We start from the raw sequence: 17366 nt of genomic DNA, 5'->3' as shown, positions 1-17366 counted from the left end.
CTCTCAATCGGTAATTTTGAAAACTTGGGAATTCAGTATGAACACTACGTTTGCAATTACTCTCCGAGACTGGCTTTATGCACACCTGTCACCTAATTAATTGTTTTCGTCGGGCCGACTTTAACATCAAACTATTACTTTAGCCATAAACACTCTTCACTGTGTCCTATTGTGACATTAAATTTGATACAACTGTCATGGGAGTGGTGGCATGGACGTGGGGTAACAGCTTTTGAGTATCAAACTAATTAGTTGCAGGTAATTATCTGAGTTTAATGCCTGGAATGTTCACTAATGTATCTATTACTAAGAAATATCCACTCTTACACTAGAGACCTTTGCCTCTTCTTCAATGATTTGGACAAGTGTTATCTTCAGCCAATCTGGAACACGCATTTCAAGAAGTTCTTATTACTGTCCCCACTGCACAAATTCGGCACGTAACCATTCATCCTTGGTCAGCACTCCAGCATGCACAAACCACCATGGAGCAAGTTCAGAGAGTCCTTTTGATAAGTTCCCATAAAAAATGCTCCTCTGGGGGCGCCTGGGTGGCTCAGTGGGTTAAGCCGCTGCCTTCGGCTCAGGTCATGATCTCAGGGTCCTGGGATCGAGTCCCACATCGGGCTCTCTGCTCAGCAGGGAGCCTGTTTCCCTCTCTCTCTCTCTCTGCCTGCCTCTCCATCTACTTGTGATCTCTCTCTCTCAAATAAATAAATAAAATCTTAAAAAAAAAAAAAATTTTTTAAAAAATGCTCCTCTGGCTGCCTTCCACCCGCCTAGGAGAAGGGTCTGCCTTTGTTCCTAGCACTCAGATTTCTTTAGAGTCTCTTGTCAGAGTTGGAATTCATTACAAAGAACCACCACAAAAAAAATCTCAGAAAGCTTCTCTGCTGAACAGGTTTGAGCAAGATCGATAATCATCTATTGCCTGATTCACACCTTCTATGTTGCAAGTCCGTCGTACGTTCCGACACGAGTGCGCATGCGCGCGCACGCACTCGCATGCACACACGCACTCGCACGCACACACGCACTCGCACGCACACACGCACGGCATCCTTGCCTTTGTGTACGTGGAGCAATTGGGAAATGGCTGGCCATAGGTGAAAGCTACTCCCAACAGTTCTAAAACCAAAACATTCGTTTTACAGGGCCGTTGTTCAAGAGAGAACTGCAAGTATCTTCATCCTCCAACACATTTAAAAACTCAACTAGAAATTAATGGGAGGAACAATCTGATCCAGCAAAAAACGGCTGCCGCGATGCTTGCCCAGCAGATGCAATTTATGTTTCCAGGAACCCCACTTCATCCAGTGGTGAGTACTTCGCATCTAATGAAGGGCTTGGTGATTAAAGTGTTGGTACAGGCAGTGCCACATTGACCTAAAATGGCCTCCCTCTACTTTGTCTCTGGCTACAATTAAAGCAAATAGCTTTGAAGCTAAATGGATGCTGAAAATAGGGTGTTTGAAATTACTTAAATCGAAAAAATGTGTGTGGACGCAGTAGGCAAAGACGGTTACTGAGCGGTGTCTGGGCAATCTGTTCCCTCCAACTCTTGCTCACCGGTAAACTCCACATTTGAACCACCTTAGAATAGAAAGGGTTCTCTACATTCGCATGTGGAGTATGCAGCGATGATCTATGTAAAGAGGAGGCGTCGATGCCTGTTAGATTGTTAGCAACCTAGCGGACTGTTTGGTTCCCTGGCATCGTTTTATAGGGTGAGCAAAGTGAGAAACCGGAGTAGTTAAATGATTTACCCAAGGTCATGCAGCTAATAGGCAGGGGGGCTGGCATTGGAAGTCAAGACATCTTGAGGGGCGGCCCCCTGGGGGCCCCAAGGCATTCCCAGAGCAGGCTGCCTTAGCCACCCACGCTGTCTCTCTGAGGCTGGCCAAGGGTGTGGCAACTGTGCCCAGGGCCACGAGATTAAATGCTCAAGGGAGTTCAGTCTTTGAATATGTATTGTGTCGTATTTTCTCCTTGATTTCAGTGTTTGAAAGTACTTCCTTAAAGGTCTGGAAATTGTTTTAGGAACGAGGCCCAGGGGAGAAGGAGTGCATTTGGCTTGAGGGAATTTCATTTACATTGGTGAATTGTCAAAAACAAGCTAATTTTTTTTAAAAAGCCAAAGCCAGTAAAGTGAGGGAAATTTGCTTTTATAAAGAAGTACATACACAAAAGACTATTGTTTAAAAATTAGTCTTTATTGTGTGAAAAGTCTATGTTATTGAAAGCTGCTAAATTAAAAAGGATAGCTACTCCTGAGAAGTACTTTGTTGAGTGTCTGCATGATGAGATGGGAAGGGTGGGAACGTAGGAAGAGGGAGAGAATCTGGGCAGATGGTTCGCAGTTCTGCTTGTCTCCACGTTTCTGCTCAAAAATGGTGGCACGAAGTAGCCAGGACCCATCTCTGCCTAGAGTAAAAAGGAAAAAAAAAAAAAAAAGTGCCAGGTGCAGGAGGCTCCAACATAAATGAGACAGTCTTTTGGGCATAGACAGAGCCATGAGACAGGCAAAGTAAGATTCAGGCAAAGGGAATTATGATTTTGAATGAGGCAGGAAATGCCACTTGGAGGAGGTCCCAAATAAGTATATCCCAAATGATGAGTAGAGGGGAGCTTAGATCTAAGGACACCATAGACAGCATTTTGAATACATTTAACACCAAAGATAGGCATTTAAGTGGATCTATTTAAAACCACACATGTATAATTTATGGTTCTCTATTGATATACGCATGTAAATTATTTTATTAAATTACCTAAAACAAAAATAATTTAGTTATTCATATTAAATAATGTCTATAGGAATAAATTTAGAACCAAGGTCAACATAGTAACATTGCATTATGTGTCTGTCTCACTCATTGTAATCATTCACTTCTTATTTATTTAGAATTCTTAAAGACTGACCCTGGTACTTAATAATGGCAGTGTTGATAAGAAAAGTCCATTCCCATTGTTAACTATTAGTTGAACTTCTTTTTGGAAGTTATGTTTATGTTTTGTCTCAAATATCAATTAGGAGTTAATAACCATGATTCATCTATGAAAAAGGAATTGTACATTTAAATATTTCAATAGATGTTTCTAAATCCCAAGAAATCCCGGAATGAGAAGTATGATGCACTTAAAATCATCAACTCTACAAACAACTTCAGAGTCTCAGGAATTAGTGACCTAGTATAGTATAATGGGCCAAATAACGGCCCTGAAAGGTATAGGGGACATGTAAATGTCACCTTATAAAGAAACTAGGTCTTTGTAGATATGAGGAAGTTGGGCATCTTGAGATGGGGCCGTGTTCCTGGATTAAATGCAATCACAAGGAGCCTTATGAGAGAGAGGCAGAGGGAGAGTTGGCACATATGGAAAAGGAAAAGGGCAATGTGCCCATAGAGGCAGAGACAGGTGGCAAGACAACAAACCAGAGAATGCCAGCAGCCGCCAGAAGACTGAAGAGGAATAGATTCTTCCCTTGAGCCTCTGGAGGGAACACAAAATGCCAATACCTTGATTTGGACCTGGTGAAACCGACTTCAGATTTCTGACCTTCAGAACAATACAAGGATAAATTCGCATTGTTGTATGTCGCCAAGTTTGTGGCAATTTGTCAGACAGGCCACAAGAAATGAATAACACATGGAATTGCTTAAGACAAATACACTGATAAACACAGAGTAGCAGGTACAACTCCATTTTTAGGTTTCCTTCTCCAAAGGACTATGGATATTTTTTCCACTCCCTCTTAACTTCCATCTACCCTAAACCTAGTCCCTTGATTATCTCATCAGTGACCTCCATATTGCTAAACCAGTGGTCTCTTTTGGCTTTGTTGTGTTCATTTGACCTCTTAGCCATATTCAACCCACATAATCAGCCTCTCCTTTGTAGAACACTCCTTCCTCTCTGATCTGTCCTCCTCCCCAAGAAAAGGCTGGCGATGTTGCCCTTTGTGTTCCTCTACTATGTGCGGAGACTGCTGTACATGGAGGTTCCTGGCACTGGGCATTTCCTTCATGATCTCATTCATTCCCATGGCTGTAAATCATCTGTAAGCTGAGTACTCCCCTATATGTATTTCCAGTCTTCTCCTTGGAGCCCCAAGTTCACATATTTGCTCACAGGAATGTGACATGTTCAAGCCCAATGTTCCCGTTTCAATAAATGGAACCAGCAGTTTCAAAACCAAAATTAAGCAGATTCTTTCACAACCAGTCCATCAGCAGGTCCTGTCATAACTGCTTTCAAGTTTGCTTCCTTCTCTACCTTCTCCAACCCAAGCTTCCATCAGTCCGTTATTCAAATATTTCCTTTCTACTCTGTCAATTTCCACTCTTGCTTTATTCCACTCTTGCTTTATTACCAGAGGAATATCTGTAACACATAAGAGCATCATACCACTCCCTTAAAACACACTAGAGCTCTCCCATTTCGTTAGAAACAAAGTGTAAACATGTAACCATGACTGTGCTCTAGAATGTGGTCTGTGCCCCGGGCCCCACCAGCTCACCACCTCATCATGGGCCACTCTTTCTGTATTCACTGGAACCAAACCCGGCTTTCAGTTCTGTGAACACACAAAACTCTTGCTGGAAGTGTCCTACTGCTCATCACATGGTAACTTGATCTTGTCCAGAAGGACTCCAGATTCATTCTCTGTGACCCACCACAAACCTCCATCACTGTCAGGGAGGCTCCTCCTTTCTGTCTATCCATAAACGTAAGTCATAATTTTGTTTGTTCTTTCCCATTAGGGTTTACATTTAATAAGTGTACACATGGTGGCCTGCTACAATGTTTGTACCAAAAAATAACTCACTGAGTGAATGAAAACACCTACCATTCTTTCCTCTTATAACTCTTCTGTCTCAAACTCACCATATTTTAAAAGTCCCCTTCAGTTTTTCCTCCTGGCAGTTTTTCTCTCCCTGATTCCTAATTGGACATAACAGTAATTCTTTTCCTTTCCTTCCTTGCACACCGCACCCTCCACCCAACACACAGCCTTTGTGTCTACACTCAAGATAAAGAAGTTAGTGGTTAGAACTATTAAATGAGTTTAGTAATATCGCAGTATACAAAATCAAAACACAGAAATCTGTCATCTTTCTATACACTAATAATGAACTATCAGAAAAATTATGGAAAAAAATCCCATGTATAACTGCATCAAGTTATACATAGGAATAAATTTAACCAAGGAGGTAATAGGTCTGTGCACTGAAAATTATAAGATATTGGTGAAAAGAAATTGAAGAAGACAGAACTAAGTGGAAAGATATTCCATGCTCATGGATTGGAAGGATTAATATTGTTAAAATAGCCATAGTACCCAAAGTGATCTACAGATTCAAATAATCCCCATCAAAATTACAATGGCATTTTTCACAGAACTAGAACAAATAATCATCAAATGTGTATGAAATCACAAAAAACCCTGAATAGCCAAAAATATCTTGAGAAAGACGAACAAAGCTGGAGGCATCATGCTGTCTGATTTCAAACTATATTACAAAACTGTAATCAAAACTGTACTATGAAGTGTGTAAACCTGGCAATTCACAGACCTGTACCCCTGGGGCTAATAATACAGTATATGTTAGCAAAAATTTTTTTAAAACTGTATAGTCTTGGCATAAAAAACAGATGCTTAGATCAATTTAACAGAATAGAGAGCCCAGAAACAAATTCACTCATATATTGTCAACTAATTTATAATAAAGGACCCAAGAATATATAATGGGAAAAGTCTCTTCAATGAATAATGCAGGAAAACTGAGCAGCTACCTACAAAAGAAGGAAACTGGACCACTGTCTTATGCCATGCACTAAAATTAACTCAAAATGGATTAAAGACTTGAGTGTAAGATCTGAAACCATTAAACTCCTTTCCTAAAAGAAAACATAGGTGGTGACATCAGTCCTGTGATGATTTTCGGGATTTGATAATAAAAGCAAAGGCATCAAAAAGCAAAAATCAACAAGTGGGACTGCTTCAAACTAAAAAATTCTGCCCACCAAAAGAAACCATCGACAAAATGAAAAGACAACCTATGGGATAGGAGAAAATATTTGCAAATCATATATCTGATAAGGGGTTAACATCCAAAATACAGTAAGAATTCATACCACAGTATAGTAAAGAAGAAAACAAAATCCTCTGCCTATTTTTAAAAAGGGGAAGAAGATCTGAATAGACATTTTTTAAAAGAAGACAGACATGCAGATGGCCAACAACACTGATCGTCAGGGAAATGCAAATAAAGATCACTGTAAGATACCACCTCACATTGGGCACCTGGCTGGCTCAGTCGGTTAAGCATCAGACTCTTGGTTTTTGGCTCAAGTCATGATGTCAGGTTCATGACATGGAGGCCTGTGTTGAGCTCTGCGCTCACTGGGGAGTCCGCTTAAAGATTCTCTCCCTCTACTCTTCCCTTGAGTCGAGCATACACACACACATGCTCTCTCTCTCTCAAATAAATAAGTCTTTAAAGAAAAAGAAAGGTGTCACCTCACATCTGTTAGAATGGTGTTATCAAAAAGATAAGAGGTACCAAGTATGGCCAGGATATGGAGAAAAGGAAATCCATTGCATTGGAATGTAAATTGGTGCAGTCACTGTGGAGAACAGTATAGAAGTTTCTCAAAAAATTAAAAATGGAATTACCATATGATCTATTATTTCCACTCATGGGTATTTATCCACAGAAGAGAAGACTAACTTGAAAAGATACCTGCACCCCTATGTTTGTTGCAGCATTATTTATAATAGCCAATATATGGAAACAACCCAAGGGTCTGTTAATGGATGAATGGGTAAAGAAGATGTGGTGTATATACAATGAAATATCATTCAGCCATTAATAAGAATGAAGTCTTGCCATTTGCAACTACGTGAATGGACCACAAGGGGATTATATTAAGTGAAATAAGTCACATGGAAAAAACAAATACTATATGATCTCACTTATACATAGAAGTTAAAAAAAAAAAAGAAAAGAAAGCAAGAAAAAGAAAAAAAAAACGAAGAAAAACAAAACAAAAAAACAAGCTCATAGAGAGATAGGTAGATAGAATCTATCTATCAATCTTTCAGATGGAAAGATTGGTAGTTTCCAGAGGCAGGGGAAAGGGGCTAGTGAGATGGAGTCATAAGATACAATCTTCCAGGGGGCACCTGGATGGCTCAGTGGGTTAAGCCTCTGCCTTCAGCTCAGGTCATGACCCCAGGGTCCTGGGATCGAGTTCCGCATCGGGCTCTCTGCTGGGCAGGGAGCCTGCTTCCCCCCCACCCCCACCTCTGTCTGTCTCTCTGCCTACTTGTGATTTCTCCCTCTGTCAGATAAAGAAATAAAATCTTAAAAAAAAAAAATACAATCTTCCAGTTACTTAAAAAAAAAGTAATTTATGGGGATGGTAATAGTCAGCTTGGGACTACAGTTAAGAATAGCACATAGTTCATTGCACTACTAGGTATTTACCCAAAGATACAGATGTAGTGAAAAGAAGGGCCATCTGTACCCCAATGTTTATAGCAGCAATGGCCACGGTCGCCAAACTGTCTAAAGAACCAAGATGCCCTTCAACGGACGAATGGATAAGGAAGATGTGGTCCACATACACTATGGAGTATTATGCCTCCATCAGAAAGGATGAATACCCAACTTTTGTAGCAACATGGACGGGACTGGAAGAGATTATGCTGAGTGAAATAAGTCAAGCAGAGAAAATCAATTATCATATGGTTTCACTTATTTGTGGAGCATAACAAATAGCATGGAGGACAAGGGGAGTTAGGAGAAGGGAGTTGAGGGAAATTGGAAGGGGAGGTGAACCATGAGAGACTATGGACTCTGAAAAACAATCAGGGTTTTGAAGGGGTGGGGGGTGGGAGGTTGCGGGATCCAGGTGGTGGGTATTGGAGAGGGCACGGATTGCATGGAGCACTGGGTGTGGTGCAAAAATAATGAATACTGTTACACTGAAAAAATAAAAAATTAAAAAAAAAAAGAATACCGCATAGTTGAAAGTTGCTAAGAGAGTAAATCTTAAATGTTCTCTTCACAGGAAGGCAAATTCTGTACCTCCATATGGTGATAAATCTTAATGACTTACAGTGGTGATCATTTCACAGTATATACAAATATCGATCATTACATCATACACCTGAAACTAATATAATGTTGCATGCCAATTAAAAAAAAAAAAAAAGAAAAAGAAGTGTGGGGATGGGTAGCCTTACTAGGATCGAGTTTTAAGAGCCTATACAACTCAGTCCTCAAGGACAAGGTCTTGCGTTGAGTAGTCTGCCTTCCAGAGATGCTTCTAGAAGAAAAGAGAGCAGGCTTAAGGGATGCCATGTTTTAAGCCTTTCAGTTTGAGGGCTGAATACCTACCCTTTGAAGTCAAAGCTTTCTACATGTATAAACTCTCACGCTCCTCTTTTAAAAAGTTAACTGACTAAATTTTAGAGCCATAAAACACCTCTGGCCACTTAGTCATTACTACACAGCACTGATCTTTCCTTCCACTACAAAATATCAAAGAACACGTGCTGAATGTGTGTGTACGTGTGTGTGAGAGAGAGATAGAGAAGTCTTTGAACCCAGATCTACTGGTGTAATGCACTGAGAAAGAAGACTAGCATGGGAGAAGCTGAAGAGAGAAACACAGGAATGTGGAATGAAGTACAGAAATTACAAATAGCAAGGCCAGCATTTCAGAAGCCATTTTTGTCCAGAAGATGCCGTCGCTTTGTCCTCCGGCCTCTCTAGCTGCAGCTAGTTCTGAGAGATGATCAAGAACCCAGTGGATCCCATCTCAAACATGGCGGGAGGCCTTCTGCAGAAACCATGGGGCCAAGGCTCCCAGGCACTGGCTGGTGTGCCCCGGGACCAGAATCCTTTGGAAGTGCTGCTCTTCTCTTCTTAGCTGCAGCTAAGCCCTAAATTCAGATGCGAGGACATGATGTCAGCCTGGACTCTACTGGGGGAGTTTAATTTGAATCTGGGATCTGGGATCCACTTTTCCAGGGCACCACTGTAGGGAACAGCCTCACCCGCCCCTCCCATGTGGAGGAGGCTGATGGTGGGACACAGCTCCCCACCAGCACTCTGGCCTTATGCTCAGAGACATTAGTGCAGCTGGGGCAGGGGCTGTTGTCCCTCTTCTGTTTTAAGAAATTACCAGCAATCTAGGGAGTGCGGAGGAAGGGAAATAGCCCCAAACTGGGTGCTTTGCCCTGACTCTGCCTCGGCGGCATTGACCTTGCATGATCCATTTGGTCTCTACTCTAAATTGCTTTCACCTGCAAGTTCTCACGGCCACCCTTGCCCTTCACGGATATTGAGAAGGTTAAAGAAGACAAGGTGTGTGAGAACAATTTGAACACTGGGAACCCTTCAGAGGCATAAGGTATTACTGTCAACAGTGATAATGATGGAGTGCCCGTCTCCAAAGAGGACCTTAACTTTAATTCTTACTCATTACCTTCAGTGAAAAACACCTTATTAAAGAGAGAGAAAATATCTCATGGACTCTATCTTCCTAAGACCTATAAACTTTTAACTTTCAGCTACATGTGAAAGAAAGTATATATTTTCCCAGCCCGTATTTCAAAAAAGAGAAGACATTAGCTATCATTTATTAAACACTAATAGAGTTTATACCTCTGTTATCACATTACTATGCTGGTTATATTCCTGTTCTAGAAGCAGTGGGCCTTTTGGGGGAAAAACCTTATTAATGCTAGATTTTACACTACTGATGAGAGCTATTGTTTACGGAGTTCTGACCATGGGAAAGGGCTGGAGAAATAATACCCAGTTTGCCCCAACTCTTGAGCTTAAGGTTTTAAGCTGAGCTTAAAGTTTTATGTCCTGTCTGCTTTTGAGAAAACTGAACCCCGGGGAGGTTAGCTCACTGCCCAGGATAAACATTAACCGGCAAAGCTCTGGATTTGAATTCAGATCAATCTCAGTCTAAAATCTATGGCTTTATTTTTAAATAATACTCTCTCCTAGCCGTATCGGAGCTATCATTAGTAAAGCAAACTGCAACATTCATTTTAGATCATTACATTAGATGAACAGTAACATACATTTTGGAAAACACAATCTTCCTAATTGTAATAGATTTGTTGATACGTGAAAAGGTTTCAGGAAATGAGTTTTGAGGTTCTGACATCCTTTTGTCAGTCAAGTTTCAAGCTGTGTTTATGTCACCACTCTGACCCTGACTTCAAATGATCCACAGGGGGAGGGGTTGAGAATTTGCTGCTACAGAAAGTCAAAACTGGGGGTGTGGGGGGAGGACTCTCTTCTTTCAATGTTTACTTTGATAATTGGTCTCTGGGTTAAATGACACTTTGAGTACAAGTGTTTTAATACTTTCACAATTCATCTAGGACAGTGGTGCCTAAACTGGGCCACACATCAAATCATGTAGTAAATTTTTTTTAATGCAAATTTCAGGGCCCCTGCCTAGACCTATTGAGTCTGGCATATCTCTATTTAAGAAATTCCCCACAGACATTTCTGATAGAGCTAGTTTTTTGAATCACTGATCTGTTGTGATTTATGACCTTTCAGGGTTGATTTTTTTTAAATTCTAACATTATGTAGTCATACCATTTAAATCACTTGGCTTTCTTTCAAGAACACTAACTTATAAAAGCTATAGTTCCTGAAAACCACAACTTTCTGTAATTATGGCTCAAATGGGTTGAAAATGGAAAACATACACATATAAAATTTTGGAGAAAAAAATTCCTGACTGCCATCTATTTCCCATGTTGAGACCTCATGTTGCAACTCTGTCCCAAAGTGAATTTTACGTCTGAGCCATAAAGATCTAAGAGCCCCTCGTGGGAGGGCTACGGCAGCGCTCGCAGTCCATTAGAATCACCTCTTGTGGCCCCCAGCCACTATGGTAAAGACTTCCAGACTCTCTGAGAACTCCCTGTACAGACTATAAATATTTCACTGTTTTCTAACATGAGCATTCATAAGAGATATTTTTCCATTATTGCTGTCAACAAAAAATTTGTTTAATAAACATAGATTGTTATTTTTCCCATATGTTCAACAGCTCATTCAGAGCCATAAATAGAAAACAAAAATGTTACTCACAATATATAAATAGCGAAGCAGAGTGACAGGGCCAATGGCATGGTTCGGTATTAGAAAATTGCATTAACACATAATTGCAAATATCTGCATACTGGTCCTAAAAATAAGTTAAAAGTCATCCATTAACTAAAAAAGCAAGCAACCAACAAAAACCATTCGGGTACAATTTGGTGTAAAATTTATTCTAAGAAAAATCTTCAGCATCCTCAGTTTTCTCTTTAATACATTTTTAAAAGATTTTGTTTATTTGAGAGAGAGAGAGAGGGAGAAAGTGGGAGAGAACATGAGAGGGGAGAAGGTCAGAGGGAGAAGCTGTCTCCCCGCTGAGCTGGGAGCCCAATGCGGGACTCGGTCCCAGGACTCTGGGATCATGACCTGAGCTGAAGGCAGTTGCTTAACCAACTGAGCCACCCAGGCATCCCAACATCTTCAGTTTTTAACATTGGTTCTAGAAGAGTCAGGCAAAGTTTCTTGTTCTCTTATATTATTTCCTTTCTGAGAGATGTATTTTTTAGGGGGAACTTTTAAAAATAATCATCTTATGGACCCCTTAGTGTATTTCTTCTTAGCTGTGGACAAGGAGTGTAGGGATATAGAAGTTTAAATAAGGTACGGAATGCATTTATCACGGCTGTGCTGATTTTGACCTAGGAAACCAAACTAAGTTTGAATGGCCATTTGAAAAATTGGCCAATTGAGATATTGGCCAAATGATGCTCTTCCATCAAAACTTTTAGGGAGGGAGGGTTGTATCTAGACATGGCTATGCTGGACAATGAAATAGCAGCTTTCCATGAATATTGCCTATGAACACTGGGATACGTGCATGCTAGTGATGGGCTACGGGAACATGCTGGTGAGTTTGAGAAAATGCAGCCCCAAATAATCCCTGCTTTTTGAGAATGTACAAACTTGATCAACTGGAAAGTCGGGCGCCATTCAAGGTTTTTCCTTTATTCATGTCCTTTTTGAAAGCCATGGAGGAGAAAGGAGAGAATTGGAGTCAGCTTTCCGTAGGTTTTACTCCCTTACTAACATCCAGTGTTTGGAATGATGAGCAATTACAGTGAGAATTAGTATTTTCTTTTCTTGAGAACGCCTTCATAGAAATAAAAGTTTAACCTGTTCACTGTAATTAGGTTTCTGCAATGTTCTCCCATGATTTTTTGATATGGTTTTAGGAAGAGAGGATCTATATGGCTTTCATTTTTTATTAAGCAAAACAAAACAGGGAAGCTTAATGAGCTTTCGCAGATACCGGTTTATACACACACAGAGTCTTGTCTATGATGAATTGCTGGTGATTTTTTAAAGTTTTATTCTAAAGAAATCTTTGTCCTATGTTGTCTTCCTTTAACAGCCCACTTTTCCTGTAGGTCCCGCCATAGGGACAAACACGGCGATTAGCTTTGCTCCTTACTTAGCACCTGTAACCCCTGGAGTTGGGTTAGTCCCAACGGAAATTCTACCCACCACACCCGTTATTGTTCCCGGAAGTCCACCCGTCACTGTCCCGGGCTCAACTGCAACTCAGAAACTTCTCAGGACTGACAAGCTGGAGGTACTTCAATTATATTTGTGGTTTGAGATGCATTTGGGGTAGAAGTGTACTTCTATGTAAGTGAACCCGTGTAAAATATTCATTCAGTCTTACAAACAGCCATGTGCACGGACATGCGCACACACACATTCGTCTAAAAGCCAGGCATTCGTAATTCTATGGTTTCCATTTAAGGCAGACTATAAAGGAAATGAGTCTGTAGGAAAAGAATTAGCTTAGCACAAACAAAATTTACCTACCAGGAATGTGTGTTCAGGGGCAGAGTATTGAACAACGAAGGGAACTATCAGTCAATCACTGTGCAGACCACAGAGAAGGCTCCCGAAGGCCTCCAGGTGCCACGCGTTAACCTCTGATGGATCCTGGAAAGGTCTGAGAATGGGCAAATCAGAGGCCCAGCAGTCAGGCCAATGGGGGGACACTTGGGCACAGGGGTGGGAGTAAGTAGAACCATGACTGTTGACCACTTGGTGTGATCATATGTCAATATTTTAAGAACTAATACGGTTATATTGGTATGTTCCAGAATCTCAGCTCTGGCTGTCTTGTTGGTAAGCAGGGGAACTGGAAGCTGGGCCAATTTAATTATCGATTGAGATATTTTCTTTAACTGTTCTATAAAAGTCAAGAAAACAAGGTCATGTATTTATAGAACATAACTGTTAAGTCATGAGTCAAGCCAGCCTTTGTGGGGTAACATTTCTCTTTCATCAGAGTTAGAGGATTTATCTTACGTACTATATGCTGTGATAGTTAACGAGCATTTTATACAGGTACGTAAAGATTCTCGTAGATTTTTCAACAAGCTCCTTTAATGCCATTACCCATTAGAGTTGTTAGGTGATATATACACAGTTAGGATGTTCACTGTGCTTACGCTGGATCACTGGAGAATGTTCTTTCAAGGTGCATTTGTTTAAATATTGACCCAATAAAAAATTTTTTAATTATAAATACTTACCACTTAATTCTTGAGGGCAGTAAAATGTGGCTCCCTAATATCAGCTTCAATCTGGAGTTTATGGATCCCCAAATGAAAAGACTATAGTTCCTAACAGTACTGTTTTGATCCAGTCCACCCCTGTGAGTATAGAACAGAACTTTCATGGTCTGCAAAAGTGTTTGGGGCTCCACCTGCTGGCCCCTTGGCACTTTAGTGTTCAGTTTCCGAATGTGTGGTTTAGAAAATAAATCAAATCAGCTGAGTTGGGGACAAATCCTCCTCCCCATCAGGACTAGTGGACAAAGACATTGAAAAATAATTGACAGTGACTTTAGCAGGGCAGCTTAGAGTTCATTTCAAACTAGGCAGGAAGTTGGCCGCACACAGAGACCCTTGGAAAACGTTTGATGGCCAGTCTGCACCTCCGATGCAGTCTCAGACCGGAGGATTGCATTTAGAAAGGAAGGCTGACTCAGAATTGATGGGAACAGCTGAGTAATTTTTATTTTGTACATTTTATGAACTAAAGATGGAATATTGGCTTGTAGCCAAAGCAGGAGGAAAGAAGGAGCAGTTTTGTGACCTATCTGCTTACCTTTCAAACTCTCTTGACCACTGGTCAGTGAAACTGTATTTTGCAAGCCCCTTTGACTTGCACGGGGCTCATCTGTCACATTAGTGATACTTCATATGACGTCACTGATGGTCAAGATACCAACCACCACTTCAACATATTGACTTTGGAACGAGAGCCTAAAAGGGAAATAACTTACAATTTTACTATTAGTTCTGCCCTGCTACTGATATTTTATAAATATAATTATTTTGTCTATTTATTTTCCATATCATCTTATGTTGTTGACATTCAGGGCAGAATTAAGAATACTCCTTAAATTCTGAACAAAACTTTCTTTACATGGTAAACTTTTGATCCACCAGTATCCGTAGAGGATGGAACATTCTAGTATGTGAGACTTCAGGATAACTAAGGATTAAGGACTATAAAAGCAACAGCAACACATCATTTCAAACTGTTCCTACTCTCCTCCACTTATTTCTCTCCTTTTTATATTTCCTTTCTGTCTGTGCTGTCAACAATAACAGAGTGGCTTTAAATGCAAGTTTCAATGTCGTAGGTCCAATAGTTCTGACTTAACCACTGTAAGTTATCTTTGTAGAGCAGGGGAGACCTAGAGGGAAACAGGGGTATTTAGTTCCACCCCACCCACGCCCATCCTCAGGGAAGGAACAAGTCTGTTTCCCCCAGTTCTGTCTGGAGTTGTACAGCCCCTCCCTAGAGGCTTGGTCTGTGATACCGCAAGCCTGTGGCATCCCAGAGTCCTCAGGACAGGAGGAGATTTGGATATGGACATACATGTCCAAATTCCATACTATATATAGATACATATACACATACTTTGTGTCCTAATTATTGTAAAGTAGATACAGAGATATGCACACTACCCAGAGATAAAGGGAGTCTTTGTTGATTTTCGTGATTTTAGCCCAGCTGCAGACTTTCACCTTATTTTCTCAATCCAGAGTTTCACTTCAGAAAAGAGGTCGCAGCCAAACTCATCAGTTTGATCCTGGTTGAGTCCCTGACTCAAAATCAGATTTTGTATCGAAATGGCACAAAAGCCACCATGAAAAGAAAGGAAAAGCATTTATTCCTTTAAAAAAAATTATTTTAAACATAAATGGCTGCGCCGGCGGCCCTCAGGCGTCCTTCTGCATCTTGCGCTCTTCTCGCCCCCCGTGTCCTAGGTATGCAGGGAGTTCCAGCGAGGAAACTGTGCCCGGGGGGAGACCGACTGCCGCTTTGCACACCCCGCAGACAGCACCATGATCGACACAAACGACAACACCGTAACCGTTTGTATGGATTACATAAAGGGGCGTTGCATGAGGGAGAAATGCAAATATTTTCACCCTCCTGCACACTTGCAGGCCAAAATCAAAGCTGCGCAGCACCAAGCCAACCAAGCGGCAGTGGCCGCCCAGGCAGCCGCGGCCGCGGCCACAGTCATGGTAAGTGGGGCGCGCCCGCCGCGCACCTTCCTGCGCCGGGCCCGGGGAGCCGCGGGGCGCCCCGCGGGATGCCGACGCTCTCCCCGCCGCCGGGAACTAGGGAAGGCTGCCATCCCCGCTGCTCCGCTGCCTAAGTTCTGTTGGTGTTTTCCCGGTTTGTTTTGTTTTTGTTTCCCCCCCTCCTTCCCTTCTTCAGCACAATAAGTAAATCCCTCAGGCGCAGGGCACCCCCGCGAGCCGCCAGCACCCACCCCACCCCGTAGCGAGCCCTCCCGGGGCTGCTGCTCCTCCCCCTCCCCCTCCTCCGGGTGGGCAGCCGCCTGGAGCCACCGGGAAGGGGGGCCCCCCCCCGGGCCGCCCCGGCGAGGGAAGGATGGCTTTGCCCTGCCGCGGAGCGCAGCGGCCCGCAACAGGTGACCGGCAGTGACTGGCTCAACCCGCTCCTGTTCCCCCGCTTTCCTTCAAACTTCCTCCCCCTAACTGAAATTGTGCGCAGAACATGAAGTCAGGAAAGGAAACAGATGAAAATGGAGCTCTACCAACTGGTGCTTTAAAAAAGGGGCGGGGGTGGGGGCGGGGGCTGTAACCCAGCCCCGCCTCCTGAGTCACTGTAATGTCCCTTAGAAACCAGCTGCCACCACCTCCTCCCCTCCTCTTCGATCCCGCTCCTCCTCTGCCTCCTCCGTGTTTTCCTCCTGCTGCTCCTCCTAAATTTCCTCCTCCTCGTCTTCCTCCTCATCCCTGGGGAATCTGTTACAGCCCTTCAGCTCCACCCAAGCCCTTTGGGATTAGAATTCCAATTTTAAAATATCCTCAGGTGTTTTGTATACACGTTAACAGTGGACAAGCACCTGCCTAGAACCCTGGTTCTCAAACTTGGCATATTCTGGAATTACCTGAAGGGTCTTGAAAGGTTCCAATATCGGCCCCTTCCCCCAGAGTTTCTTATTTTAGTGGTCTGGGTGTGGCCTGGGCAGTGGCCTTTTCTGAAACGGCTCATGGGATTCCAGTGTGCGGCAGGGTTTGCGAACCATCACACTAGGTTGTAGAAATTGCTAATTAGCATTAGCTGAGATCGCTGGCTTTATCAGAAGCCTATTATACTATTGGATAGACACTGTGCATTCATTCATTCATTCATTCAAAACACGTGATGAGAGCTAACATGCATTGGACCCTTGCTGGGAAGCATCCAGAAATTAAGCAGATTTTCTTGCCCTTGAGGAGCTTGGAGTTGAGTAAGTGAGAGTAACAGTGCTCCTCAGTGATGATGGAAATGCACTATGGGGTCCAGCGGGGACCCAGTGGGCAGTCCTTCCTTAGAAGAGACAGATAGGACTTCAGAGACGAAAGATACGCTTTAAAACGCAATCTTCTAACTACAATACAGAGAAATTCTCCCTCTTTTTTGTTGTAGCTAAAAGAGCAGTTGGCAAAACTGATTGTAATTGAGAGTAGAGCTGGAGGGGGTGTGTGGAGGTGGAACTTGAACACATAGTAAGTTCTGGGTTCCAGATCCGGTATTGAGAATACAAAGGAGTAAATCGCTTACTTAATGCTGATGAGAAAGGAACACTTTTCGCAAGCGAGGGAGGTCTTTTGTACCTTTCTCCAATGTGGAATCTGTCTCACCATCCTGTTAGTGAAGACCTCATCCTATAAGAAATAAAACTGTTTCCGCTGTAAT

At 42.2% G+C, this 17366-nt stretch overlaps 1 protein-coding gene across 9 annotated transcripts in view; it reads left to right on the top strand.

Annotated features, from left to right (window-relative positions):
- Positions 1-17366, top strand: part of MBNL2 (muscleblind like splicing regulator 2) — a 157336-nt gene that overhangs the window by 100368 nt on the left and 39602 nt on the right. For all 9 annotated transcript variants that reach the window (XM_032864137.1, XM_032864134.1, XM_032864133.1 and 6 more), the window contains 3 exons: positions 1155-1319; positions 12505-12705; positions 15416-15679. In XM_032864137.1, the coding sequence (XP_032720028.1) occupies positions 1155-1319; positions 12505-12705; positions 15416-15679 (630 nt within the window). The remainder of the gene's footprint in view (positions 1-1154; positions 1320-12504; positions 12706-15415; positions 15680-17366) is intronic.

The sequence above is a fragment of the Lontra canadensis genome, unplaced genomic scaffold (assembly GCF_010015895.1).
Source record: "Lontra canadensis isolate GAN:19392208 unplaced genomic scaffold, GSC_riverotter_1.0 scaffold26, whole genome shotgun sequence".
In the NCBI taxonomy this organism is placed as follows: domain Eukaryota; kingdom Metazoa; phylum Chordata; class Mammalia; order Carnivora; family Mustelidae; genus Lontra; species Lontra canadensis.
This window is presented reverse-complemented; position numbering and strand designations above follow the sequence as displayed.